The sequence below is a fragment of the Oncorhynchus mykiss genome, chromosome 28, assembly GCF_057628025.1.
Source record: "Oncorhynchus mykiss isolate SJ-2025 chromosome 28, ASM5762802v1, whole genome shotgun sequence".
Classification (NCBI taxonomy): domain Eukaryota; kingdom Metazoa; phylum Chordata; class Actinopteri; order Salmoniformes; family Salmonidae; genus Oncorhynchus; species Oncorhynchus mykiss.
The window spans coordinates 19,685,448-19,711,933 of record NC_143049.1 but is presented as its reverse complement, the minus strand read 5'-3'; the positions used below and the strand labels follow the sequence as shown (position 1 = coordinate 19,711,933).

At 44.1% G+C, this 26,486-nt stretch overlaps 1 protein-coding gene across 1 annotated transcript in view; it reads left to right on the top strand.

Moving 5' to 3' along the window:
• LOC110508176 (E3 ubiquitin-protein ligase HECW1-like) overlaps positions 1–26,486 on the top strand; it is a 48,998-nt gene that overhangs the window by 17,128 nt on the left and 5,384 nt on the right. The window contains exons 13-26 of the mRNA XM_036966604.2: positions 182–327; positions 539–724; positions 950–1,084; positions 1,244–1,349; positions 1,488–1,584; positions 11,115–11,198; positions 11,291–11,394; positions 11,554–11,668; positions 11,844–11,957; positions 12,138–12,290; positions 15,669–15,767; positions 16,975–17,104; positions 25,499–25,645; positions 25,908–26,022. Coding sequence (XP_036822499.2) covers positions 182–327; positions 539–724; positions 950–1,084; positions 1,244–1,349; positions 1,488–1,584; positions 11,115–11,198; positions 11,291–11,394; positions 11,554–11,668; positions 11,844–11,957; positions 12,138–12,290; positions 15,669–15,767; positions 16,975–17,104; positions 25,499–25,645; positions 25,908–26,022 — 1,731 coding nt within the window. The remainder of the gene's footprint in view (positions 1–181; positions 328–538; positions 725–949; positions 1,085–1,243; positions 1,350–1,487; positions 1,585–11,114; positions 11,199–11,290; positions 11,395–11,553; positions 11,669–11,843; positions 11,958–12,137; positions 12,291–15,668; positions 15,768–16,974; positions 17,105–25,498; positions 25,646–25,907; positions 26,023–26,486) is intronic.

The window sequence follows — 26,486 nt, the reverse complement described above, 5'->3', positions numbered from 1 at the left end:
AGTGGGACCACACCACAATGTCACAATTACAGAATGCAATAAACTGAAGTATAATCTTCCATTGTAAAAAGTAATGTCATGGGTAAACAAAGGGGTTTTCAAAGTTTTCCACACAATCTAGTACTCGACTGTCACCATTCAGTTAATGGTTTCTTTGTTCTCTCCTGGTGTCTGTGTGTAGAGCTGAGAAGAGACAGCTCCTCTTCCTCCTCCTCCTCCTCGTCATCATCTCCAGTCAACAGTCAGAAGATCACAGCTCTGTTACAGAGCCCAGCGGTGAAGTTCATCACACACCCAGAGTTTTTCACTGTCCTCCATGCCAACTATGTGAGTACCTATCTCCCTAGTGGACAATTATAACTATACACAGTGGACAATTAGAACAAACAATTCCCTTTTGAACACCAATACCAATGCTCAGTAACATATTATAGTCTTCAGTAACAGATGCTGAATATTAACTCCATTGTGGTTCAGATTGGTTGCGTATGGTGTTTCTAAAATCCAGGGTCATGCTGTTATGTTTTTCTCTTCTCAGGGAGCCTACCGCATGTTCACCAGCAGCACGTGCCTGAAGCACATGATCCTGAAGATTCGTAGAGACGCTCGTAACCTTGAGAGGTACCAGCACAACAGAGACCTGGTCACCTTCCTCAACCGCTTCTCTGACGCCCAGTTTGAACTGCCCCGGGGCTGGGAGATCAAGACTGACCCTCAGGGCAAGGTGCAGAGACATCAACCCTTAGTTCATCCACAGCTAACTCCCCCACTTATTCACATAATAGTTTATTGTACCTTGGTTGACAAGATGGAAAATATGTTTTTAAAAAATGAATAAATTTACCAATGATTCTATTGATTTGGCCTTTGTCTTCAGATCTAGCAGTGTTTAGATTTGTGTATCTAACTTTGGTACGTTTTTTCCTGTAACATCTTCTCTGTGGTCCAGAACTTCTTTGTGGACCACAACAGCCGAGCGACCACGTTCATCGACCCGAGAATCCCTCTTCAGAACGGTTGTCTGCCCAACCACCTGACCCACAGGCAGCACCTACAGAGATTACGCAGCTACAGTGCTGGAGAGGTCAGAAGCCAACCAGTACTAGAGAATACATGTCCTTGTTTTTAAGTGTTGTAACTGTGTGATTGATGACCATAATGTAATCAAATTATGGAAATATGGAATTTAATTTATGTATTTGCATGTTTATAGCTGTACCTTTTGTCATATGTATTCTGTCAGGCCTCGGAGGTGTCCCGTAGTCGAGGTGCGGCCTTGTTGTCACGGCCTGGGAACAGTGTGGTGGCCGCGATGCGGAGCCAGCATCATCCTGATCCAGTGCCACAAGGTGCGTCCTGTACATACAATGCAGAAAGCACACAAACCATGTGTTATAGTTTCTGCTGTGTGATACAGTTTCTGCAGTTAGTCTGTGTGAGTCAGTCTAACTGTCTTCTGAATTCAATTGTCTTTGTTCCATTCACAGCTTATAATGAGAAGATCGTGGCCTTCCTCCGTCAGCCTGGAATACTAGAGGTTCTTACGGAGCGCCAGCCAGCCCTGTCCAGGAACCATTCCCTGAGGTAGAATTTGATAGATTTTTTTATATGAGGACTTTGTAGATTCAGGGAATGTGAATATCTCAATCACTGCTGTACTGGTACCATACTTCCATAACTGAAGTTCCCACTGTAACGGTTCTCTTGTTGTGAAGTAGAAGCGGACCAAAAAGCAGCGTGGTGGTTGTTCATTGTGTTTTAATGAAGACACGATACATGAACAAACTAACGAAAACAAGAAACGTGAGAACTCAAAACAGCCCTATCTGGTGCAAACACAAAGACAGGAACAATCACCCACAAACACACAGTGAAACCCAGGCTACCTAAGTATGATTCTCAATCAGAGACAACTAATGACACCTGCCTCTGATTGAGAACCATACTAGGCCGAAAACATAGAACTGCCCCACAACATAGAAAAACAAACATAGACTGCCCACCCAACTCACGCCCTGACCATACTAAATAAATACAACACAAAGGAAATAGAGGTCAGAACGTGACAGTACCCCCCCCAAAGGTGCGGACTCCGGCCGCAAAACCTTGACCTATAGGGGAGGGTCTGGGTGGGCGTCTGTCCGCGGTGGCGGCTCTGGCGCGGGACGCGGACCCCACTTCGCCATTGTCTTAGTCCGCCTTATTGTCCGCCTCCGTGGCTTACTCACCATGCCCACCCCTCTCAATGACCCCACTGGACAGAGGGGCTGCTTGGGACAGAGGGGCAGCTTCTCGGGACAGAGGGACAGCTGCTCGGGACAGAGGGACAGCTGCTCGGGACAGAGGGACAGCTGCTCGGGACAGAGGGACAGCTGCTCGGGACAGAGGGACAGCTGCTCGGGACAGAGGGGCAGCTGCTCGGGACAGAGGGGCAGCTGCTCGGGACAGAGGGGCAGCTGCTCCGGGCGGAGGGGCTCTAGCGGCCCCTGGCTGACTGGCGGCACTGGCGGCCCCTGGCTGACTGGCGGCCCCTGGCTGACTGGCGGCACTGGCGGCCCCTGGTTGACTGGCGGCGCTGGCGCTGGGCTGACTGGCGGCACTGGCGGCCCCTGGTTGACTGGCGGCCCCTGGCTGACTGGCGGCACTGGCGGCCCCTGGCTGACGGGCGGCACTGGTGGCCCCTGGCTGACGGGCGGCACTGGCGGCCCCTGGCTGACGGGCGGCACTGGCGGCCCCTGGCTGACGGGCGGCACTGGCGGCTCCTGGCAGACGGGCGGCACTGGCGGCTCCTGGCAGACGGGCGGCACTGGCGGCGCTGGGCAGACGGGCGGCACTGGCGGCGCTGGGCAGACGGGCGGCACTGGCGGCGCTGGGCAGACGGGCGGCACTGGCGGCGCTGGGCAGACGGGCGGCACTGGCGGCGCTGGGCAGACGGGCGGCGCTGGCGGCGCTGGGCAGACGGGAAGCTCCGGCAACGCTGGGCTGAGTAGCTCTCCTAGCGCCGAACAGGCGGGAGACTCCGGCAGCGCTGGAGAGGAGGAAGGCTCTGGTAGCGCCGGAGAGGCGGGAGACTCCGGCAGCGCTGGAGAGGCGGGAGACTCCGGCAGCGCTGGAGAGGAGGGAGCCCCTGCAAGGATGGGCCGGAGAGACAGCCTGGTACGGGGAGCTGCCACCGGAGGGCTGGTGCGTGGAGGTGGTGACGGATAGACCGGGCCGTGCAGGCGCACTGGAGCTCTTGAGCACCGAGCCTGCCCAACCTTACCCGGTTGAATGGTCCCGGTCGCCCTGCCAGTGCGGCGAGGTGGAATAGCCCGCACTGGGCTATGCAGGCGAACCGGGGACACCGTGCGCAAGGCTGGTGCCATGTAAGCCGGCCCAAGGAGACGCACTGGAGACCAGATGCGTAGAGCCGGCTTCATGGCACTTGGCTCGATGCCCACTCTAGCCCGGCCGATACGCGGAGCTGGAATGTACCGCACCGGGCTGTGCACCCGCACTGGGGACACCGTGCGCTCCACAGCATAACACGGTGCCTGCCCGGTCTCTCCAGCCCCCCGGTAACCACAGGAAGTTGGCTCAGGTCTCCTACCTGGCGTAGCCATACTCCCTGTTAGCCCCCCCCCAATAAATTTTTGGGGCTGACTCCCGGGCTTCCATCCACGACGCCGCGCTGCCTCCTCATACCAGCGCCTCTCCGCTTTCGCCGCCTCCAGTTCTTCTTTGGGACGGCGATATTCTCCTGACTGAGCCCAGGGTCCTCTTCCGTCTAATTCCTCCTCCCATGTCCATACCTCCTCGCGCTGCTCCTGCTGCTGCTTTTTCCGTTGCCCATTACCACACCGCTTGGTCCTGTTGTGGTGGGTGATTCTGTAACGGTTCTCTTGTTGTGAAGTAGAAGCGGACCAAAAAGCAGCGTGGTGGTTGTTCATTGTGTTTTAATGAAGACACGATACATGAACAAACTAACGAAAACAAGAAACGTGAGAACTCGAAACAGCCCTATCTGGTGCAAACACAAAGACAGGAACAATCACCCACAAACACACAGTGAAACCCAGGCTACCTAAGTATGATTCTCAATCAGAGACAACTAATGACACCTGCCTCTGATTGAGAACCATACTAGGCCGAAAACATAGAACTGCCCCACAACATAGAAAAACAAACATAGACTGCCCACCCAACTCACGCCCTGACCATACTAAATAAATACAACACAAAGGAAATAGAGGTCAGAACGTGACACCCACTCTGAAAAATAAAGGCTAACACTTTACATTACAGTGCCCTTAATGTGTAACTACATGTAATTAGTGTAACAAGTATTGTAATTATGCATTATTACACTGTACTTAGCAGTAACCATAACCTTAGCCCTAACCCTAGCCTCAACTCTAACCATAGCTTCATGTCCACATCCTGGTTCAACCCTTACCTAACCCTAGCCTCAACCACAACTCTAACCCTAGCTTCATGTCCACATCCTGGTTCAACCCTAACCTCAACCACAACCCATGTCCAAATCCCAGTTAACCTAAGTTGGAGTCAGTGTCAGAATCTATACTTATACGAAGGGATGTGGATTCCTTTTCACAATTCAAACCCAGACCTGTACATAAGTTTAACCTTACAAAGCAACAAACTCAAGCTCTAAAAACATTGAGCAGCAATCAGAATATTGTGAGTAAACCAGCAAATAACGGGTCTCAGATTGTTATAATGGATAAAATGCAATATCTTATTGAAGCTAATAGACAGTTAGATCATGTCAAAAACGAATGTCCCATTGCTCCACTCAACAACTGGAAACACAAAGACTAATCAGGGAGATAGTGAGTGAGGATAAGTATATTACAGATAAACAGATGGTCTACCTTTTTGGGCCAGATTCTCCAAAACCTAGGCAGTTTTACTTACTACCTAAAATATTTAGATCTCATGAGACATGGACAGTTCTCCCACGAGTTCCCTGCGGTAGACCAATAGCAAGTGATTGTGGCTCAGAATCTTATTGTACAGTGGATTGCGAAAGTATTCACCCCCCTTGGCATTTTTCCTATTTTGTTGCCTTTACAAACTGGAATTCAAATGGATTTTTGGGGGTTTGTATCATTTGATATATACAACATGCCTACCACTTTTAAGATGATTTTTTTTGAAAATTATTGTGAAACAAACAAGAAATAAGACAAAAAACAGAACTTGAGCATGCATAACTATTCACCCCCCAAAAGTCAATACTTTGTAGAGCCACCTTTTGCAGCAATTACAGCTGCAAGTCTCTTGAGGTATGTCTCTATAAGCTTGGCACATCTAGCCACTGAGATTTTTGCCCATTCTTCAAGGTAAAACTGCTCCAGCTCCATCAAGTTGGATGGGTTCCGCTGGTGTACAGCAATCTTAAAGTCATACCACAGATTCTCAATTGGATTGCGGTCTGGGCTTTGACTAGGCCATTCCAAGACATGTAAATGTTTCCCCTTAAACCACTCGAGTGTTGCTTTAGCAGTATGCTTAGGGTCATTGTCCTGCTGGAAGGTGAACCTCCGTCCCAGTCTCAAATCTCTGGAAGACTGAAATAGGTTTCCCTCAAGAATTTCCCTGTATTTAGCGCCATCCATCATTCCTTCAATTCTGACCAGTTTCCCAGTCCCTGCCGATGAAAAAACATCCCCACAGCATGATGCTGCCACCACCATGCTTCACTGTGGGGATGGGGTTCTCTGGGTGATGAGAGGTGTTGGGTTTGCGACCAGACTTAGCGTTTTCCTTGATGGCCAAAAAGCTCAATTTTAGTCTCATCTGACCCGAGTTCCTTCTTCCATATGTTTGGGGAGTCTCCCACATGCCTTTTGGCAAACACCAAATATGTTTGCTTATTTTTTTCTGACCACTCTTCCTTAAAGCTCAGCCCTGTGGCGTGTACGGCTTAAAGTGGTCCTATGGACAGATACTCCAATCTCTGCTGTGGAGCTTTGCAGCTCCTTCGGGGTTCTTTGGTTTCTTTGTTGCCTCTCTGATTAATGCCCTCCTTGCCTGGTCCCTGAGTTTTGGTGGGCGGCCCTCTCTTGGCAGGTTTGTTGTGCTGCCATATTCTTTCCATTTTTTAATAATGGATTTAATGGTGCTCTGTGGGATGTTCAAAGTTTCTGATATTTTTTTTAACCCAACCCTGATCTGTACTTCTCCACAACTTTGTCCCTGACCTGTTTGGAGAGCACCTTGGTCTTCATAGTGCCGCTTACTTGGTGGTGCCCCTTGCTTAGTGGTGTTGCAGACTCTGGGGCCTTTCAGAACTGGTGGTTCCCTTGCCCATATACTGAGATCATGTGACACTTAAATAAAGTCCAGCTGTGTCTAATCTAACTAATTATGTGACTTCTGAATGTAATTGGTTGCACCAGATTTTATTTAGGGGCTTCATAGCAAAGGGGGTGAATACATATGCACCTACCACTTTCATTTTTTTTTTTTTTTTAGAATCTTTTGAAACAAGTCATTTTTTTCATTTCACTTCACCAATTTGGACTATTTTGTGTATGTCCATTACATGAAATACAAATACAAATACATTTAAAGGAAAAATGCCTTGGGCGGCAGGTAGCCTAGTGGTTAGAACACCTGGACTAATAACTGAAAGGTTGCGAGATCGAATCCCCGAGCCGACAAGGTTCTGCCCCTTAACAAGGCAGTTAACCCCCTGTTCCTAGGCCGTCATTGGAAATAAAAATGTGTTCTTAACTGACTTGCCTAGTTAAATAAATAAAAATAGCTGAATATACCGATTTTTATATAAATCCGCTATCTCAGCTATGTTAAGGATACTTGTGAATTTGTCAACAGGCTGAAGGGTTTAAAGATACCAATACATTTTTTTTAAATTCTCCATTGATATTAATTCTCTGTACACAAACATAGATACCAAATTAGATCTACAGGCAGTTGCAAATGCCTTTCATAGGTATCCTGACCCCAGTCGACCGGATAGGGTTATCTTGGATTTGTTGGAGTTGAGTCTCACCAGAAATGACTGAGTTCAATGGGAAGTACTACCTCCAGATACATGGTACAGACATGGGAAAGACATTCTCCCCAAGTTTTGCAAACTTGTAGGTATCTGGATGGTATTTTGGGACTGTGAGGAGGCTCCATCTCTAAATTCAGGGAATTCTTAAACCTTTCGAATTCACATCACTTAGCAATCACCATTACACACAATTTGCAATACAAAACATTTGAATTTCTAGATACACAGGTATTTTTCATTCAAAAGGGGGGAGAAACCAAACAATTGGCAACTGAAGTTTTATTTAAGGAAACAGATAGACATGGCCTACTTTACAAATGTAGTTTCCATGCAAAACACACATAAAGGGGGTTGATCAAATCACAATTTATACTTTGACAAAATTTGTAGTTTCCCTGGGGAAATAGAGGGGGCCACAAGAATACTCTTCTCTGCCTTAAGGCCCATGGGCTACTTTAGGCAGTTCCTAAAAGAGGTTAAGGTTGAGGTAAATCAGACCATCCAGACCCATGGAGCATATAAGGTAGAGAAGGATAACCACCCTGTGGTTCCATTTGTGGGGACTTATTCTCAGGCTCTGGAGGGGTTCCATTCTGAACTTGAATCAAATTTTCAACAGGCCCGGAATGATTGTGAGGCCTTGAAATATTTCAGGGTAATCTCAGCCTTTAGGAGGAATAAGAACTTGAAGGACATCTAGTCCACATTCAGAAGGGTTGTATGCCCACTTAAGGGCTCATACAGTGGAGAACCTTAGAATCTTTGGCCTGGTGACCAATATGGGGTGGTCCAAAACTCAGACAGAGAGCTGAGTGACAATGGCTTAGACCAGTAGGAACCATTGTTTGTCAAGGCCAGGGCTGCCCAACCCTACAGTCCTGTGGGTTTTCAGTCCAACCCTAATTTAACACACCTGATTCTACTAATTAGCTGCTCAACAAGACCTTAACTAGCTGAATCAGATATGCTAAATTAGGGCTGGACTGAACCTACTGGACAGTAGAGCTTCAGGAAGAGGGTTGGGCAGCCCGGCTCTAGGCCTCAATGAGAAATTAAAAGCCACACAGTAATTTGTCGCCATCTTGTGGTTGCTTTAGACTTGAATTCTCCAATGGGATTTCTGAATTGGTTTAGGATAAAGCTACAGATTTATTGTCTGGATTCCTGTAGAATTCCCTTCACCTTTGATTACTTTGTGTGGATTTGGTAGAAATTGTGTAATGGAGATAATTCCTCATAGGCTTACTTTAGTTTCAATTTGAGTGAATATTTATAGGAATTTTTTTCTCTCCCTATTTTGGGGATTTGACTTAAGATTTGCATTAATGACTTGCACTTATTCCCCATCCCACATATTCTCTCAATTTGAAAGCTCTTCGGATTCATTATTCTTATTTAATATATTTTGGTGTGTTACTGAATATACCGTTGAAGTCGGAAGTTTACATACACCTTAGCCAAATACATTTTAACTCAGTTTTTCACAATTCCTGACATTTAATCGTAGTAAAAATGCCCTGTTTTTAGGTCAGTTAGGATCACCACTTTATTTTAAGAATGTGAAACGTCAGAAAAATATTAGAGTGATTTATTTCAGCTTTTATTTCTGTCATCACATTTCCAGTGGGTCAGAAGTTTCCATACACCCAAATAGTATTTGGCAGCATTGCTTTTAAATTGTTTAACTTGGGTCAAACATTTTGGGTAGCCTTCCACAAGCTTCCCACAATAATTTGGTGTAACTGAGTCAGGTTTGTAGGCCTCCTTGCTCGCACACACTTTTTCAGTTCTGCCACACATTTTCTATAGGATTGAGGTCAGGGCTTTGTGATGGCCACTCCAACACCTTGACTTTGTTGTCCTTATGCTTGGGGTCATTGTCCATTTGGAAGACCCATTTGCGACCAAGCTTTAACTTCCTGAATGATGTCTTGAGATGTTGTTTCAATATATCCACATAATTTTCCTTCCTCATGATGCCATCTATTTTGTGAAGTGCACCACTCCCTCCTGCAGCAAAGCACCCCCACAACATGATGCTGCCAGCCCTGTGTTTCACAGTTGGGATGGTGTTCTTTGGCTTACAAGCCTCCCCCTTTTTCCTCCAAACGTAACGATGGTCATTATGGCCAAACAGTTGTATTTTTGTGTCATCAGACCAGAGGACATTTCTCCAAAAAGTATGATCTTTGTCCCCATGTGCAGTTGCAAACCGTAGTCTGGCTTCTTTATGGCTGTTTTGGAGCAATGGCTTTTTCCTTGCTGAGCGGCCTTTCAGGTGTAAATTATAGGCAATTAGCAAGACACCCCCAATAAAGGAGTGGTTCTGCAGGTGGTGACCACAGACCACTTCTCAGTTCCTATGCTTCCTGGCTGATGTTTTGGTCACTTTTGAATGCTGGCGGTGCTTTCACTCTAGTGGTAGCATGAGACGGAGTCTACAACCACACAAGTGGCTCAGGTAGTGCAGCTCATCCAGGATGTAACATCAATGCGAGCTGTGGCAAGAAGGTTTGCTATGTCTGTCAGTGTAGTGTCCAGAGCATGGAGGCGCTACCAGGAGACAGGCCAGTACATTAGGAGACGTGGAGGAAGCCGTAGGAGGGCAACAACCCAGCAGCAGGACCGCTACCTCCGTATTTGTGCAAGGAGGAGCAGAAGGAGCACTGCCAGAGCCCTGCAAAATGACCTCCAGCAGGCCACATATGTGCATGTGTCTGCTCAAACGGTCAGAAACAGACTCCACGAGGGTGGTATGAGGGCCCGACGTCCACAGGTGGGGGTTGTGCTTACAGCCCAACACCGTGCAGGACGTTTGGCATTTGCCAGAGAATACCAAGATTGGCAAATTCGCCACTGGTGCCCTGTGCTCTTCACAGATGAAAGCAGGTTCACACTGAGCATGTGACAGACGTGACAGAGTCTGGAGACACCGTTGAGAACGTTCTGCTGCCTGCAACATCCTCCAGCATGACCGGTTTGGTAGTGGGTCAGTCATGGTGTGGGGTGGCATTTCTTTGGTGGGCCGCACAGCCCTCCATGTGCTCGCCAGAGGTAGCCTGACTGCCATTAGGTACCTTTTGAGACCATATGCTGGTGCGGTTGGCCCTGGGTTCCTCCTAATGCCAGACAATGCTAGACCTCATGTGGCTGGAGTGTGTCAGCAGTTCCTGCAAGAGGAAGGCATTGATACTATGGACTGGCCCGCCCGTTCCCCAGACCTGAATCCAATTGAGCACATCTGGGACATCGTGTCTCGCTCCATCCACCTCCGTTGCACCACAGACTGTCCAGGAGTTGGCGGATGCTTTAGTCCAGGTCTGGGAGGAGATCCCTCAGGAGACCATCCGCCACCTCATCAGGAGCATGCCCAGGCGTTGTAGGGAGGTCATACAGGCACGTGGAGGCCACACACTACTGAGCCTCATTTTGACTTGTTTTAAGGACATTACATCAAAGTTGGATCAGCCTGTAGTGTAGTTTTCCACTTTAATTTTGAGTGTGACTCCAAATCCAGACCTCCATGGGTTGATAAATTTGATTTCCATTGATAATGTGTGTGATTGTTGTCAGCACATTCAACTAAGTAAAGAAAAAAGTATTTAATAAGAATATTGAATTCATTCAGATCTAGGATGTGTTATTTTAGTGTTCACTTTATTTGTTTGAGCAGTGTATTTTGAATATATATTTTCCTATGGTAAAATACCCCCCATTAAACAAAACCCTAACTCTAGCTTCAACCAAAACACTAACCCTAGCTTCAACCGAAACCCTAAACACTAACCCTAGCTTCAACCGAAACCCTAAACACTAACCCTAGCTTCAACCGAAACCCTAAACACTAACCCTAGCTTCCACCAAAACCCTAACCACACCCTGAAGTAACCCTAAGTACAGTGTAAATAGTGTAATAGGGAGTCAATTGTTACACTGTAATTACAGGAATATTTACACAGTAGTAGAGGCACTAATGTAAAGTGTAACCAAATAAAGTTATTATATTCTGTCAGGTTTGATAGAACACACCCAGTCTAGTCCAGATTATAGTGTATGTTTATAATGTCTGTGTCATGTGTGCTTACAGGGAAAAGATCCACTACATCAGAACAGAGGGCACCCAAAGACTTGAGAAACTAGCATGTGATGCAGACCTGGTGATACTGTTGAGGTTGGTGGCAACTGTTAATATTACCCCCTGAATGTTTCCATTGTAGTATTGTCATTATTTCCATGTTTGTCACTTGTTGGATGTCCCTACAGCTTGTTTGAAGAGGAGATCATGTCCTATGTTCAGCCCTCCTTCCATCCCGGCTTCAGCTTCTCTCCGCGTTGTTCACCAGGGTCTTCACCACAGAACTCTCCAGGTGGTTTGGCACTAATGGCAAACGGAGCCGTAGTGGGTTGAAAATGTATTCACCAGAATTGGTCAAAAACCATGTCACATATGGTTATACTTGTGTTATATCCATGTCTCATGTCATTGGAGGACTGCATGTCACGGAGTTGAATGTGCTTGTCAACAGGAATGTCGAGAGCGAGAGCGCCTGCCCCGTACCGGAGAGACTTTGAGGCCAAACTACGCAACTTCTACAGGAAACTGGAGGCTAAAGGCTATGGCCAGGGCCCAGGAAAGATCAAGTAAGGAAAGCAGTCTAAAATGTCCATTAACATGATTACGCACACCTTTTTCAAATACACTTACAGAATAGAACCCTACTGTTTCTAAGAAGCAGTAGTTGTGTATGCAAATGAGCACTATACTGTATATCCATGTCTGTGTTGCTGAGCATCCTATGATGTTGTTGTGTTCCAGGCTTATCGTCCGGAGAGACCACCTGTTGGAGGGTACCTTTAACCAGGTCATGGCCTACTCACGCAAGGAATTACAGAGGAATAAGCTCTACATCACCTTCATAGGAGAGGAGGGGTACACCAAAGCTTCTATTTACCTGAACACATGAAAAAGTAATGAACGTGTCAAGAAGGAACCCCCTCTCGTCTTTTAAAGAGCAAACTGCTCATTTTTGGGCGATAGAGGTTAATGAATGTTTGTTTTATTGATCTGCTACTGACATAACTCAGGTCTCTTCTTTTCCCACACCATCAGGCTGGACTACAGTGGGCCATCCAGAGAGTTCTTCTTCCTTCTGTCTCAAGAGCTGTTCAACCCCTACTATGGCCTGTTTGAGTACTCAGCCAACGACACATACACCGTCCAGATCAGCCCCATGTCCGCCTTCGTAGAGAACCATCTGGAATGGTGAGGAGGGCATCTGCTTGTCCTGTGTTTAAGCTTCCTTCAAACTCATAAAACCTGGGGTGTGTTCATTAGGCCCAAAAGGGAAGAAAACTGACAAACCAGGAGGGACTACCTTGACTTGTCTATAATAAGAAACACTCTTAATTTTCTGTTGCAGAGCATTTTCAAATGTTTTCCATGTCCTAATGATCATGACCCTGGGCTTGTTCTTGTTTGGAGGAAAAAAGAAATGGGTTTAATAGAAATCTCATGTCAAGAGACCTAAACACTTTAATTGGATTTGTAGTTTATTTTATATTAACCCATCCACCAACTCCCCTCTTCAGACACATATCTTGTGTTTTTTACAGCTTTTCTGCCATACTTACATACACACATACATACAGTGGGGAGAACAAGTATTTGATAACCTGCAAAATCGGCAGTGTTTCCTACTTACAAAGCATGTAGAGGTCTGTAATTTATATCATAGGTACACTTCAACTGTGAGAGACGGAATCGAAAACAAAAATCCAGAAAATCACATTGTATAATTTTTTAGTAATTCATTAGCATTTTATTGCATGCCATACTGTAAGTATATGATGCATCAGAATAGCAGAACCTAATATTTGGTACAGAAACCTTTGTTTGCAATTACAGAGATCATACGTGTCCTGTAGTTCTTGACCAGGTTTGCACACACTGCAGCAGGGATTTTGGCCCACTCCTCCATACAGACCTTCTCCAGATCCTTCAGTTTTCGGGGCTGTCGCTGGGCAATACGGACTTTCAGCTCCCTCCAAAGATTTTCTATTGGGTTCAGGTCTGGAGACTGGCTAGGCCACTCCAGAACCTTGAGATGCTTCTTACGGAGCCACTCCTTAGTTGCCCTGGCTGTGTGTTTTGGGTCGTTGTCATGTTGGAATACCCAGCCACGACCCATCTTCAATGCTCTTACTGAGGGAAGGAGATTGTTGGCCAAGATCTCGCGATACATGGCCCCATCCATCCTCCCCTCAATACGGTGCAGTCGCCCTGTCCCCTTTGCAGAAAAACATCCCCAAAGAATGATGTTTCCACATTCATGCTTCACGGTTGGGATGGTGTTCTTGGGGTTGTACTCATCCTTCTTCTTCCTCCAAACACAGCGAGTGGAGTTTAGACCAGAAATCTATTTTTGTCTCACCAGACCACATGACCTTCTCCCATTCCTCCTCTGGATCATCCAGATGGTCATTGGCAAAATTCAGACGGGCCTGAACGTGCGCTGGCTTGAGCAGGGGGACCTTGCATGCGCTGCAGGATTTTAATCCATGACGGTGTAGTGTGTTACTAATGGTTTTCTTTGAGACTGTGGTCCCAGCTCTCTTCAGGTCATTGACTACGTCCTGCCATGTAGTTCTGGGCTGATCCCTCACCTTCCTCATGATCATTGATGCCCCACGAGGTGAGATCTTGCATGGAGCCCCAGACCAAGGGTGATTGACAGTCATCTTGAACTTCTTCCATTTTCTAATAATTGCACCAACAGTTGTTGCCTTCTCACCAAGCTGCTTGCCTATTGTCCTGTAGCCCATCCCAGCCTTGTGCAGGTCTACAATTTTATCCCTGATGTCCTTACACAGCTGTCTGGTCTTGGCCATTGTGGAGAGGTTGGAGTCTGTTTGATTGAGTGTGTGGACAGGTGTCTTTTATACAGTTAACGAGTTCAAACAGGTGCAGTTAATACAGGTAATGAGTGGAGAACAGGAGGGCTCCTTAAAGAAAAACTAACAGGTCTGTGAGAGCTGGAATTCTTACTGGTTGGTAGGCGATCAAATACTTATGTCATGCAAGAAAATGCTAATTAATTACTTAAAAATCATACCATGTGATTTTCTGTATTTTTGTTTTCGATTCCGTCTCTCACAGTTGAAGTGTACCTATGATAAAAATTACAGACCTCTACATGCTTTGTAAGTGGGAAAACCTGCAAAATCCGCAGTGTATCAAATACTTGTTCTCCCCACTGTACATACATACATACATTATACATTACATACATACATACATAGTGCTTTTATAATAAGCAGTCACATAACAATACATTACTAAACATAAGCTCTTTAATCCCACCCCTCAGCTACTCTCAGCCCATCCCATCTATCCCCATAGACCACCCTCGTTTGGTTTCCATGTGCCATATATTTTTCAATTGTGCTATGATGTTTTACATACATTTTGAACCTTTCTAAAATAATATAGTATCCACAGATTGTGAGCTAAAAATGAAAACCTTTCCTACGAGTATTAATCAAATCAAATGTATTTATATAGCCCTTCGTACATCAGCTGATATCTCAAAGTGCTGTACAGAAACCCAGCCTAAAACCCCAAACAGCAAGCAATGCAGGTGTAGAAGCACTATTATTATTTGGCTTTCCAAATCACCCAACACTGCTATTTGTAAGGTTCATTTTAAGTGAATGTTGTGATTTTTTTAACCATTCCTTAATCTGTGACCAGAAACATGCTGCAGAATAAATGATCTAGTGATTTGGTCTCTTCACAGCAAAATCTACAGAGTTGAGATAGTTAGTTGTATGCCCCATATATATAGCATTGTGTTTTTGGCAAGACTTTTGTATAATAATTTACATTGAAAAACTTTAATGTTGAATCAAGTGTTGTTTTTTGTACCAGTTCCAATTCCATGGCACATGGTTTATGTACATCGAAAATCTTTTCCCATTTATTATGCAACATGTATGGCGCAGCTGTCAACTTTTTGCTCCTCAAATTAAACTGGTATATATTTTGTTATTTATGCCAATTCCTTTCGGATAATTTGTATCTTTAATATATGGCAGGCAAACAAGTTAAATATGCCAGTTTGTCTGGCTTAGCATTCCAAAGAGAATTAAATATTTTTTGCTCATATGATTTAAAAAACGAGTCGTCTGGAGTAGGCTGTGATAGGACCAAATAGTTAATCAATGTGATTTTTAAATAGACAAGTATTTACCTCTCCATGGTTACAGAATCTTAATCTATTTTTGCTAACATTCTGATATACCTCTGCTGGTATACCATCAAGCCCTGGTGTTTTTTCAGACTGAATTTTTTTAATAGAATAAAGTTCTTCTTCTGTAAGTTGTCCTTCACACAGGTCTTTCTGTAAATGTGTTAATTTTACATTACTATTAGGAAATAAATCCTGACCGTTGACATCACAGTGTAAATGGAGGAGAATGAAAAGAAAACATATGCTTAAAAAAACATTGCTTCTTTCAAAAATGTAATTTGGTGAATCATTGACTATTTGTAATGAGTTTCTGTCAATTATTTTTGGTGTCATTTCTATATTGAAGATTTTGAAGTTGTGTGTGAGACCTGTCTGTGTGTGTTTGTGTGCAGGTTCCGGTTTAGTGGGCGTATTTTGGGACTGGTGTTGATCCACCAGTATCTCCTGGATGCCTTCTTCACGCGGCCCTTCTACAAGGCTCTCCTCAGACTGTGAGTGTCTCTCGACGTTGGCATTTACAATTCTTCTGTACAGAAAAAAAAATCTCTGCCACGTTAACCTCTCTGGTACAAGTAGGACGCTAGCGTCCCACCTCGACAACAGCCAGTGAAATTGCAGGGCGCCAAATTCAAATCAACAGAAATCCCATAATTAAAATTCCTCAAACATACAAGTATTTTACACCATTTTAAATATAAAAACTTGTTGTTAATCCCACCACAGTGTCCGATTTCAAAAAGGCTTTACGACGAAAGCACACCAAACGATTATGTTAGGTCAGTACCTAGTCAGAAAAACACAGCCATTTTTCCAGCCAAAGAGAGGAGTCACAAAAAGCAGAAATAGAGGTCAAATTAATCACTAACCTTTGATGATCTTCATCAGATGACACTCATAGGACTTCATGTTACATATTTATATACAAAAATCTCAGTTTACATTGGCGCGTTATGGTCAGAAATGCGTAGTCTCAAACAAACATCTGGTGAAAGTGCAGAGAGCCACATCAAATTACAGAAATACTCATCATAAACATTGCTAAACTATACAAGTGTTATTCAAGGTAATATAGATAAACTTCTCCTTAATACAACCGCTGTGTCAGATTTCAAAAACGCTTTACGGCAACAGCACACTTTGCGATTATGTTAGGTTTGCACTTAGCCACAGAAACTCATACAGCCATTTTCCAGCCAAGGAGAGTGTCACAAAAGTCAGAAATAGCATTAAAAGTAATCACTTACCTTTGATGACCTTCATCTGGTGGCACTCCCAGGTCTTCATGTTAGATGTAAAATGTTTTTTTTGTTCAATAAATGTCCCTCTTTATGACCAAATACCTCCTTTTTGTTAATTTGGGCACACTTTTTCATTCAAAATTCCAAATGCTGCCCCCTACCCTAGTGAAGTTAACAACAAAGAAAAATGATCCCTATTGGATTAGTGTGCAGTCTGGCATAAATGTCCAAAGAAGTTTGAGGTTTAACACAGTCTAACCCAGATTGAGTGACTTACTAGCGTGAATACTAATGACAAGTCTCCCCAGATAGGATGATAATGGGCAAATAAAATGCACCTCGGGCTAGTGAGGGAGTTACTCCCCTTGATTGACTTTAAGGCAGTGGGTTGCTTTGTGCAGTAATACATAGCGAATCCCAAAGCAGTTCATGTGTGAGATAAGTATGTTTACCTGTGCAGAGCCACTGACCTGAGTGATCTGGAATACCTAGACGAGGAGTTCCATCAGAGTCTACAGTGGATGAAAGACAATGACATCACAGACATGCTGGACCTTACCTTCACTGTGAATGAGGAAGTCTTCGGACAGGTATGTGTGTGTGTCCTCCACAGGAGGTTGGTGGCCCCTTAATTGGGGAGGACGGGCTTGTCGTAATGGATGAAGCGGAATGAGTGGAATGATATTAAATACATCAAACATGGTTTCCATGTGTTTGATGACATTCAATTCGCTCCGTTCAAGCTATGATTATGAGCCGTCCTCCCCTCAGCAACCTCCGGTGGTGTCCTCAATGATAAGAAATGCGTAGTCTCTAAACATAAACCCAAAGCAATCTAAAGTATAAGATGTTATTTTACTACAAAATTATCCTCATGATCAGTGTATATCTTTCAGTATATACACTAATAGAGATATGTATAAGTATGTGGACACTACTTCAAATTAGTTGATTCAGCTATTTCCGCCACACCCGTTGCTGACAGGTGTATAAAAATCAAGCACCATGCAATCTCCATAGACAAACATTGGCAGTAGAATGGCCTTCCTGAAGAGCTCAGTGACTTTCAACATGGCATCTTCATAGGATGACACCTTTTCAACAAGTCAGTTCATCAAATTTCTGCCCTGCTAGAGCTGCCCCGGTCAACTGTAAGGGCTGTTATTGTGAAGTGGAAAGGTCTAGGAGCAACAACGGATCAGCCACTAAGTGGTAGGCCACACAAGCTCACAGAACGGGACTGCCGAGTGCTGAAGCGCGTAGCTCTTAAAAATGGTCTGGCCACAGTTGCAACACTTACTACCGTGTTCCAAACTACCTCTGGAAGCAATGTCATTAAAATAACTGTTCGTCGGGAGCTTCATGAAATGGGTTTCCATGGCCGAGGAGCCGCACACAAGCCTAAGATCACCACGCGCAATGACAAGCATTGTCTGGAGTTGTGTAAAGCTCACTGCCATTGGACTCTGGAGCAATGGAAATGTGTTCTCTGGAGTGATGAATCACTCTTCACCAGCTGGCAGGCTGACAGACTATTCTGGGTTCGGCGGATGCCAGGAGAACAATACCTGCCATAATGCATAGTGCCCACTGTAAAGTTTGGTGGATGAGGAATAATTGTCTGGGGCTGTTCGGGCTAGGGCCCTTAGTTCCAGTGAAAGGAAATCTTAATGCTACAGCATACAATGACATGACTTAACTCCATCGAACACCTTTGGGATGAATTGGAACACAGACTGCGAGCCAGACCTAATTGCTCAACATTAACCTTTATTTAACTAAGCAAGTCAATCAAGAAATAATTCTTATTTATAATGATGGCCTACCAAAAGGCCTCCTGCGGGGATGGAGAATGAGATTACAAATAAAAAAATATAGGACAAAACACACATCACGACAAGAGAGACAACAACACTACATAAAGAGAGACCTAAGAAGACAACACAGCATGGCAGCAGCACAACATGGCAGCAGCATAACATGGCAGCAGCACAAAACAGGGTAAAAACATTGTTGGGCACAGACAACAGCACAAAGGGGTAGAAGGTACAGGCAACAATACATCACGCAACACAGCCACAACTGTCGGTAAGAGTGTCCATGATTGAGTCTTTGAATGAAGAGATTGAGATAACTGTCCAGTTTGAGTGTTTGTTGCAGCTCATTCCAGTCACTAGCTGCAGCGAACTGAAAAGACGAGCGACCCAGGGACGTGTGCTACGGGGACATTTAACAGAATGTGACTGGCAGAACGGGTGTTGTATGTGGAGGATGAGGGCTGCAGTAGATATCTCAGATAGGGGGGAGTGAGGCCTAAGAGGGTTTTATAAATAAGCAACAACGAGTGGGTCTTGCGACAGATATACAGAGATGACCAGTTTACAGAAGAGTATAGAGTGCAGTGATGTCTCCTATAAAGGAGCATTGGTGGCAAATCTTATGGCCGAATGCTAACCCTAACCCTCAGAAGTAGTAATCACACCTGTGGGGAGAGGGGCATTCTTCTTACCAAACCACATGACCTTTGTTTTGTAGCTGTTCAGAAGAAATGTAAGGGTAGAGAAAGCTTGCTGGACACAAAGAAAGCTTTGTTGTATAGAGTTTAACATAAAATCTGGGGAGGCGCCAGTTGAGTATAAGACTGTATCATCTGCATATTAATGGTGAGAGAGCTTCCTACTGCCTGAGCTATGTTGTTGATGTAAATTGAGAACAGCATGGGGCCTAGGATCGAGCCTTGGGGTACTCCCTTGGTGACAGGCAGTGGCTGGGAGAGCAGATGTTCTAACGTTATACACTGCACTCTTTGAGAGAGGTCGTTAGCAAACCAGGCCGAAGACCCATAAACATCACAAATTGTCCTTTTCTTCGATTAATTCCGTCAATATATATGCAAAGTGTCCATTTATTTGGCGCGTTTGATTCAGAAAAACACAGCTTCCAATTTGCGCAACGTCACTACAAAATCTCAAAAGTTACCTGTAAACTTTGCCAAAACATTTCAAACTACTTTTGTAATACAACTTTAGGTATTTTTAAACGTTAATAATCGATCAAATTAAAGACAGGACTATCTGTGTTCAATACAGGAAGACAACAAACTCAAGCATGCTTTCTAGTCTTGCGCAACTATCAAACAGTACACATAACGTGACACTTCTTCAAGATGGCCGCACTTCATTACACAAAGGAATAACCTCAACCAATTTCTAAAGACTGGTGACATCCAGTTGAAGCGGTAGAAACTGCAAACAAGTCACTTCGAATTCTGGTTTCCCAATGAAAACTCATTGAATAGACAGTGACCTAAAGAAAAAAAAAAAAATCTGAAAGGTTTGTCCTCTGGGTTTTACCTGCTACATAAGTTCTGTTATACTCACAGACATGATTTAAAACAGTTTTAGAGTGTTGTCTATCCAAATCTACTAATAATATGCATATCTTTTATTCTGGTGAGGAGTAGCAGGAAGTTGAATTTGGGCACGCTATTTAATCAAAAGTGAAAATGCTGCCCCCTATCCCGAAGAAGTTAAGGATCTCCTTTAGCACCTCGGACTCAGTGACTGCCTGCAGGGAGAACATTTGTTGCGGGCAGGGGGAAAAGAGGGAGGAGCATCGGGGATAGTCGCATTAGAAGGGGTGAGGGATGAGGAAATGTTGGACAGGCAAGGAGGCATGGCTGTGTCAAATAGGAATCCTGACTTAATGAAGTCGTGATTAAAGAGCTCAGCCATGTGCTTCTTGTCAGTAACAACCACATCATCAACTTTAAGGGACATGGGCAGCTGTGAGGAGGACGGTTTATTCTCCAGGTCATTAACCGTTTTCCAGAACTTCTTGGTGTTACACCGACAGAGAGAGAACTGCTCCTTAAAGTAAATAACTTTGGCCTTCCGGATAGTCTGAGTGCACTTATTTCTCATTTGCCTGAACGAGTGCCAGTCAAGCCTGAGTATGCGTGTGCCGAGCCTTTCGCCAAATGGAATTCTTGAGGTGGAGTAACTCTGCAAGATCACGGTCGAACCAGGGGCTGAACCTATTTCAAATTTTCTTTATGGGGGCGTGTTTGTTAACAATATCACTGAAGATATCAAAAAAGAATGTCCAAGCTTCTTTGACAGAGGGGATAAAGCTGATTCTTTACCAATTTACAGAGGCCAGGTCACAAAGTTTTTTAGCAAGCGTCTATGACAAATCAGGACAGGACATTTCACTGAGCAGCCATTACGAACACAGGCTGTTAAACAGTTTTCACAAAGGTCATTACAGAAAACACCAGACTGATACCTATCAGGATTATTTGTGAGGAGAACATTGAGGAGAGTAGCCTTTTCTGGGTGTTTGGAGTCATACCTTGTGGGATTGGTAATAATCTGAGAAAGATTTAGGGAGTCCCATTGCTTTAGGACTTGGTCAGGTAGTTTAAGCATGTCCCAGTTTAGGTCACCTACTGTAGCAGGACAAATTCAGAAAGAATTTAGGGGCCAGGAGAGAGTTTAGGGCAGGTAGGGTACAGGCCGGTGCTGATGGAGGACGAAGAAAACCCTTCAACAGTTAGAGAAGAGCTATTTGAAAGTTTAATGCTTAAAACCAGCAAATCAAATTGTTTGGGGACAGACTAAGTGGAGACAACCGAGCACTGAAGGTGATCCTTGGTAAAGATTGCCACTCCCCCACCCTAGGAAGATCTGTCTTCCCGAAAAAGGTTATAGCCAGAAAGGTTGACATCAGTATTCAAAACACTCTTCCTTAACCACCTCTCAAATAATGACCAACACATCTGGATTGGAGCTGTGAAACCACTTTCAATTAGAGGTCGACCGATTATGATTTTTCAATGCCGATACCGATTATTGGAGGACCAACAAAGCCGATACCGATTAAATCGGCCAATTTTTATTTATTTATTTGTAATAATGACAATTACAACAATACTGAATGAACACTTATTTTAACTTAATATAATACATCAATAAAATCAATTTAGCCTCAAGTAAATAATGAAACATGTTCAATTTGGTTTAAATAATGCAAAAAAACAAACTGTTGGAGAAGAAAGTAAAAGTGCAATATGTGATATGTAAGAAAGCTAACTTTTCAGTTCGTTGCTCAGAACATGAGAACATATGAAAGCTGGTGGTTCCTTTTAACATGAGTCTTCAAAATTCCCAGGTAAGAAGTTTTAGGTTGTAGTTATTATAGGAATATTTCCCTCTATACCATTTGTATTTCATTAACCTTTGACTATTGGATGTTCTTATAGGCACTTTAGTATTGCCAGTGTAACAGTGTAGTTTCCGTCCCTCTCCTTGCTCCTCCCTGGGCTCGAACCAGCAACACAACGACAACAGCCACCATCGAAGCAGCGTTACCCATGCAGATCAAGGGGAACAACTACTAGAAGACTCAGAGCGAGTGACGTTTGAAACGCTATTAGCGCACGCTAACTAGCTAGCCATTTTATTTTGGTTACACCAGCCTCATCTCGGGAGTCGATAGGCTTGAAGTCATAAACAGCGCAATGCACAATGAAGAGTTGCTGGCAAAACTCACGAAAGTGCTGTTTGAATGAATGAATTTACGTGCCTGCTTCTGCCTACCACCACTCAGTCAGATACTTGTATGCTCAGTCACATTATATGCAACGCAGGACACGCTAGATAATATCTAGTAATATCATCAACCATATGTAGTTAACTAGTGATTGTTTTATTGTTTTTTATAAGATAAGTTTAATGCTAACTATCAACTTACCTTGGCTTACTGCATTTCCGTAACAGGCAGTCTCCTTGTGGAGTGCAACGAGAGAGAGGCAGGTCGTTATTGCGTTGGACTAGTTAACTGTAAGGTTGCAAGATTGGATCCCCCGAGCTGACAAGGTGAAAATCTGTCGTTCTGCCCCTGAACGAGGCAGTTAACCCACCGTTCCTAGGCCGTCATTGAAAATAAGAATGTGTTCTTAACTGATTTGCCTAGTTAAATAAAGGAATAGATTATTATTATTATTATTTTTTTTTTAAATCAGCACCCAAAAATACCGATTTCCGATTGTTATGAAAACTTGAAAATCGGCCCTAATTAAATCGGCCATTCCGATTAATCTGTCGACCTCTACTTTCAATTGATCCATTTTAGGTAATAAGCTTCTAGTGTTAACGTGCAGAAAACCCAGGCTTTTACGAAAGCAGATATCAGTGAAACAGATATCAAAGCACAAGTCAGAATTGGGGCTAGCAACAGTAGATGGGCCAGGCTGTACATGCACTTTTCCAGATATCATCAACAGTAATACAATCAAGGCACAGCATAAGACAGGGAGAGCTCTGCAGTGTTGATTTATGACATTTGAATGAGCATTAGATGTCAACAGGATCATATTATACAGCAATTTAATCTGGTAACAAATAGCCGGAGAGAGGTGGTTAGAATAGGATGGGGGGCCAAAAGTCTATGTAACCAATAGAGAGCCAGAGTCCCGAGTGTTGGGACAAACACTCTGTCCCACGGTAGGGTAAACAAGAAAGTTCATAGTCAACAAAGCATGCAGGAGTCATGAGGCACATAGCAAAATGCAAAATTACTTGGGGCTAGTCATTGTAAGTTCAGAGTCACTCGCCCCAACAGTGCCTGTGTGCTGAGGCGAGCGAAAGCTCGGGAGAGAGGGGGGAGTGTGGTGGGGGTACCTGTACCAGACAGGGGGAGACAGGCCAGGGAGAGAGGGGGGAGTGTGGTGGGTGTACCTGTACCAGACAGGGGGAGACAAGCCAGGGCAGAAAGTGAACAGATCGCCAGGTGGAATCCAAGCAGCAGTGCAGCAGGCAGTGGGAGTAGGAGTCACACTCACTTAGGAGAAGCTTTATTTCTGGAGGCAGATTTCTTGTAGAAAATGCCGGTGGATGGTCCTGAAAAGCAGGAGGGTGCTTCAAGACCTCTGGATTTAGGAAGGATAGTCTGTGAGACTCCTGCCATGTGTTGGGCTCAAAGGATTCGACACATTTCACTTCACGCCTCAGTGCTAACTGAAGTTGTATCTGGTCTGTCCAAAATTAGGCTGTACGTTTGGAGTTTTGATCTGGAGTGAAGGTTATGCTGTGGAAGGTAGCATCCTGTATACAGTTGAAGTCGGAAGTTTACATATACCTTAGCCAAATACATTTAAACTCAGTTTCACAATTCCTGACATTTAATCCCAGTAAATATTCCCTGTTTTAGATCAGTTCAGATCACCACTTTATTTTAAGAATGTGAAATGTCAGCATAATATTAGAGAGAGTGATTTATTTCAGCTTTTATTTCTTTCATCACATTCCCAGTGTGTCAGAAGTTTACGTACATTCAATTAGTATTTGGTAGCATTGCCTTTAAAATTGTTTAACTTGGGGAAAACGTTTTGGTTAGCCTTCTACAAGCTTCCCACAATAAGTTGGGTGAAGTTGGGTGAATAAGTTGGGCCCATTCCTCCTGACAAAGCTGGTGTAACGGAGTCCGGTTTGTAGGTCTCCTTGCTCACACACACTTTTTCAGTTCTGCCCACACATTTTCTATAGGGTTGAGGTCAGGGCTTTGTGATGGCCACTCCAATACCTTGACGTTGTTCTCTTTAAGGCATTTTGCTACAACTTTGGAAGTATACTTGGGGTCATTGTCCATTTGGAAGACCCATTTGCGACCAAGCTTTAACTTCCTGACTGATGTCTTGAGATGTTGCTTCAATATATCCACAATTTTCCTGCCTCATGATGCCATATATTTTGTGGAGTGCACCACTCCCTCCTGCAGCAAAGCACCCCCACAACATGATGCTGCCACCCCCATGCTTCACAGTTGGGATGGTGTTCTTAGGCTTGCAAGCCTCCCCCTTTTTCCTCCAAACATAACAATGGTCATTATGGCCAAACAGTTCTATTTTTGTGTCATCGGACCAGAGGACATTTCTTTAAAAAAGTACAATCTTTGTCCCCATGTGCAGTTGCAAACTGTAGTCTGGTTTTTTTATGGCGGTTTGGAGCAGTGGCTTCTTCCTTGCTGAGCGGCCTTTCAGGTTATGTCAATATAGGACTTGTTTGATTGTGGACATAGATACTTTTGTACCAGTTTCCGGCAGAATCTTCACAAGGTCCTTTGCTGTTGTTCTGGGATTGATTTGCACTTTTCGCACCAAAGTACATTCATCTCTAGGAGACAGAACGCGTCTCATTCCTGAGCGGCATGACGGCTGCGTGGTCCCATGGTGTTTATAGTTGCGTACTATTGTTTGTACAGATGAACATGGTACCTTCAGGCATTTGGAAATTGCTTCCAAGTATGAACCAGAATTGTGGAGGTCTACAATCTTTTTCTTCTGAGACCTTGGCTGATTTCTTTTTATTTTCTGATTTCTTTTTACGTCAAGCAAAGAGGCACTGAGTTTGAAGGTAGGCCTTGAAATACATACACAGGTACACCTCCAATTGACTCAAATGACGTCATTTAGCCTATCAGAAGCTTCTAAAGCAATGACAATTTTCTGGAATTTTCCAAGCTGTTTAAAGGCACAGTCAACTTAGTATGTAAACTTCTGACCCACTGGAATTGTGATAGAGTGAAATAATCTGTCTGTAAACAATTGTTGGAAAAATTACTTGTGTCATGCACAAAGTAGATGTCCTAACCGACTTGCCACAACTATAGTTTGTTCACAAGAAATTTGTGGAGTGGTTGAAAAACGAGATTTAATGACTCCAACCGAAGTGTATGTAAACTTCCGACTTCATCTGTATTTCAACTGAAAAATCCAAGTTTATCAAAGTCTCGTGGAAAGCCTTCCCAGAAGAGTGGAGGCTGTTATAGCAGCAAAGGGGGGGACCAACTCCATAGTAATGCCTATGATTTTGGAATGAGATGTTCGACAAGCAGGTGTCCACATACATTTGGTCATGTAGTGTACTTTCACATTGTAAGGTACGTCTGTATTGTAACATGGATATTGCTCTATTTGCGGGTAGGTAACAGAGAGAGAGCTGAAGTCTGGAGGGGCCAACATTAATGTGACAGAGAAGAATAAGAAGGAGTACATTGACCGCATGGTGAAATGGAGGGTGGAGAGAGGAGTGGTCAAGCAGACAGAGGCACTGGTCAGGGGCTTCTATGAGGTACAGTAAACACTCTCAGGGCAACAGTCAATGGCCATGGCATGATTTTCCCCAATATGTCTAATTTGTTTTTTTCCAGCCTGTCTATGCTTTCAGAGAACTTTCACTTTGCACTTAAAATATGATTTCTTCAAGTTTCTTAGAATGCAATAGAACATGACTATCAAATGAAGTCACCAAGTGAATGACAGGAGCAATGTGTCTAAATATGTACACTCCTACATCGTTTTTAATGTTCTATGTTTCGGATATGTTTCTCAAGGTGGTGGATTCCCGGCTGGTGTCAGTGTTTGATGCCAGAGAGTTGGAGCTGGTCATCGCTGGGACAGCTGAGATAGACCTCAATGACTGGAGGAACAACACAGAGTATAGAGGAGGTGAGCAGACTTCAACGGAGCACATTACTGAACATTACCTAATGGAGAATCTACAAACATGTGTTTTAGTCTAGGACTACGGTTAACGTGTGTACGAACATGTTTTTAAAGGCAATGTATCCACTACCATGGCACCCATGTGCAGGGGCGGACTGAAACAATCATTCAGGCCGGGAATTTGACTCCATCCCAGGCAACCCTGTTCACGCAAACCACCAGACCGCTAATTTTGTAGGCTAACCCTATTTGTTGATGTAACGGGTACCAAACTAGTTATACATTTGGCCACTATGTTCATCTGGAAAGAAGTTATCCACATTAGAAAATACAAACATTTGGGACTGACCAACATGTAGCCTATCTGAACACTGAGTTTTCAAGGTATGCTATGGCTATTGGAGCACCCTCAAAAATACACCAATCATACTGTAGTACATTCAAATGTACAAGGCTAGACACACAAA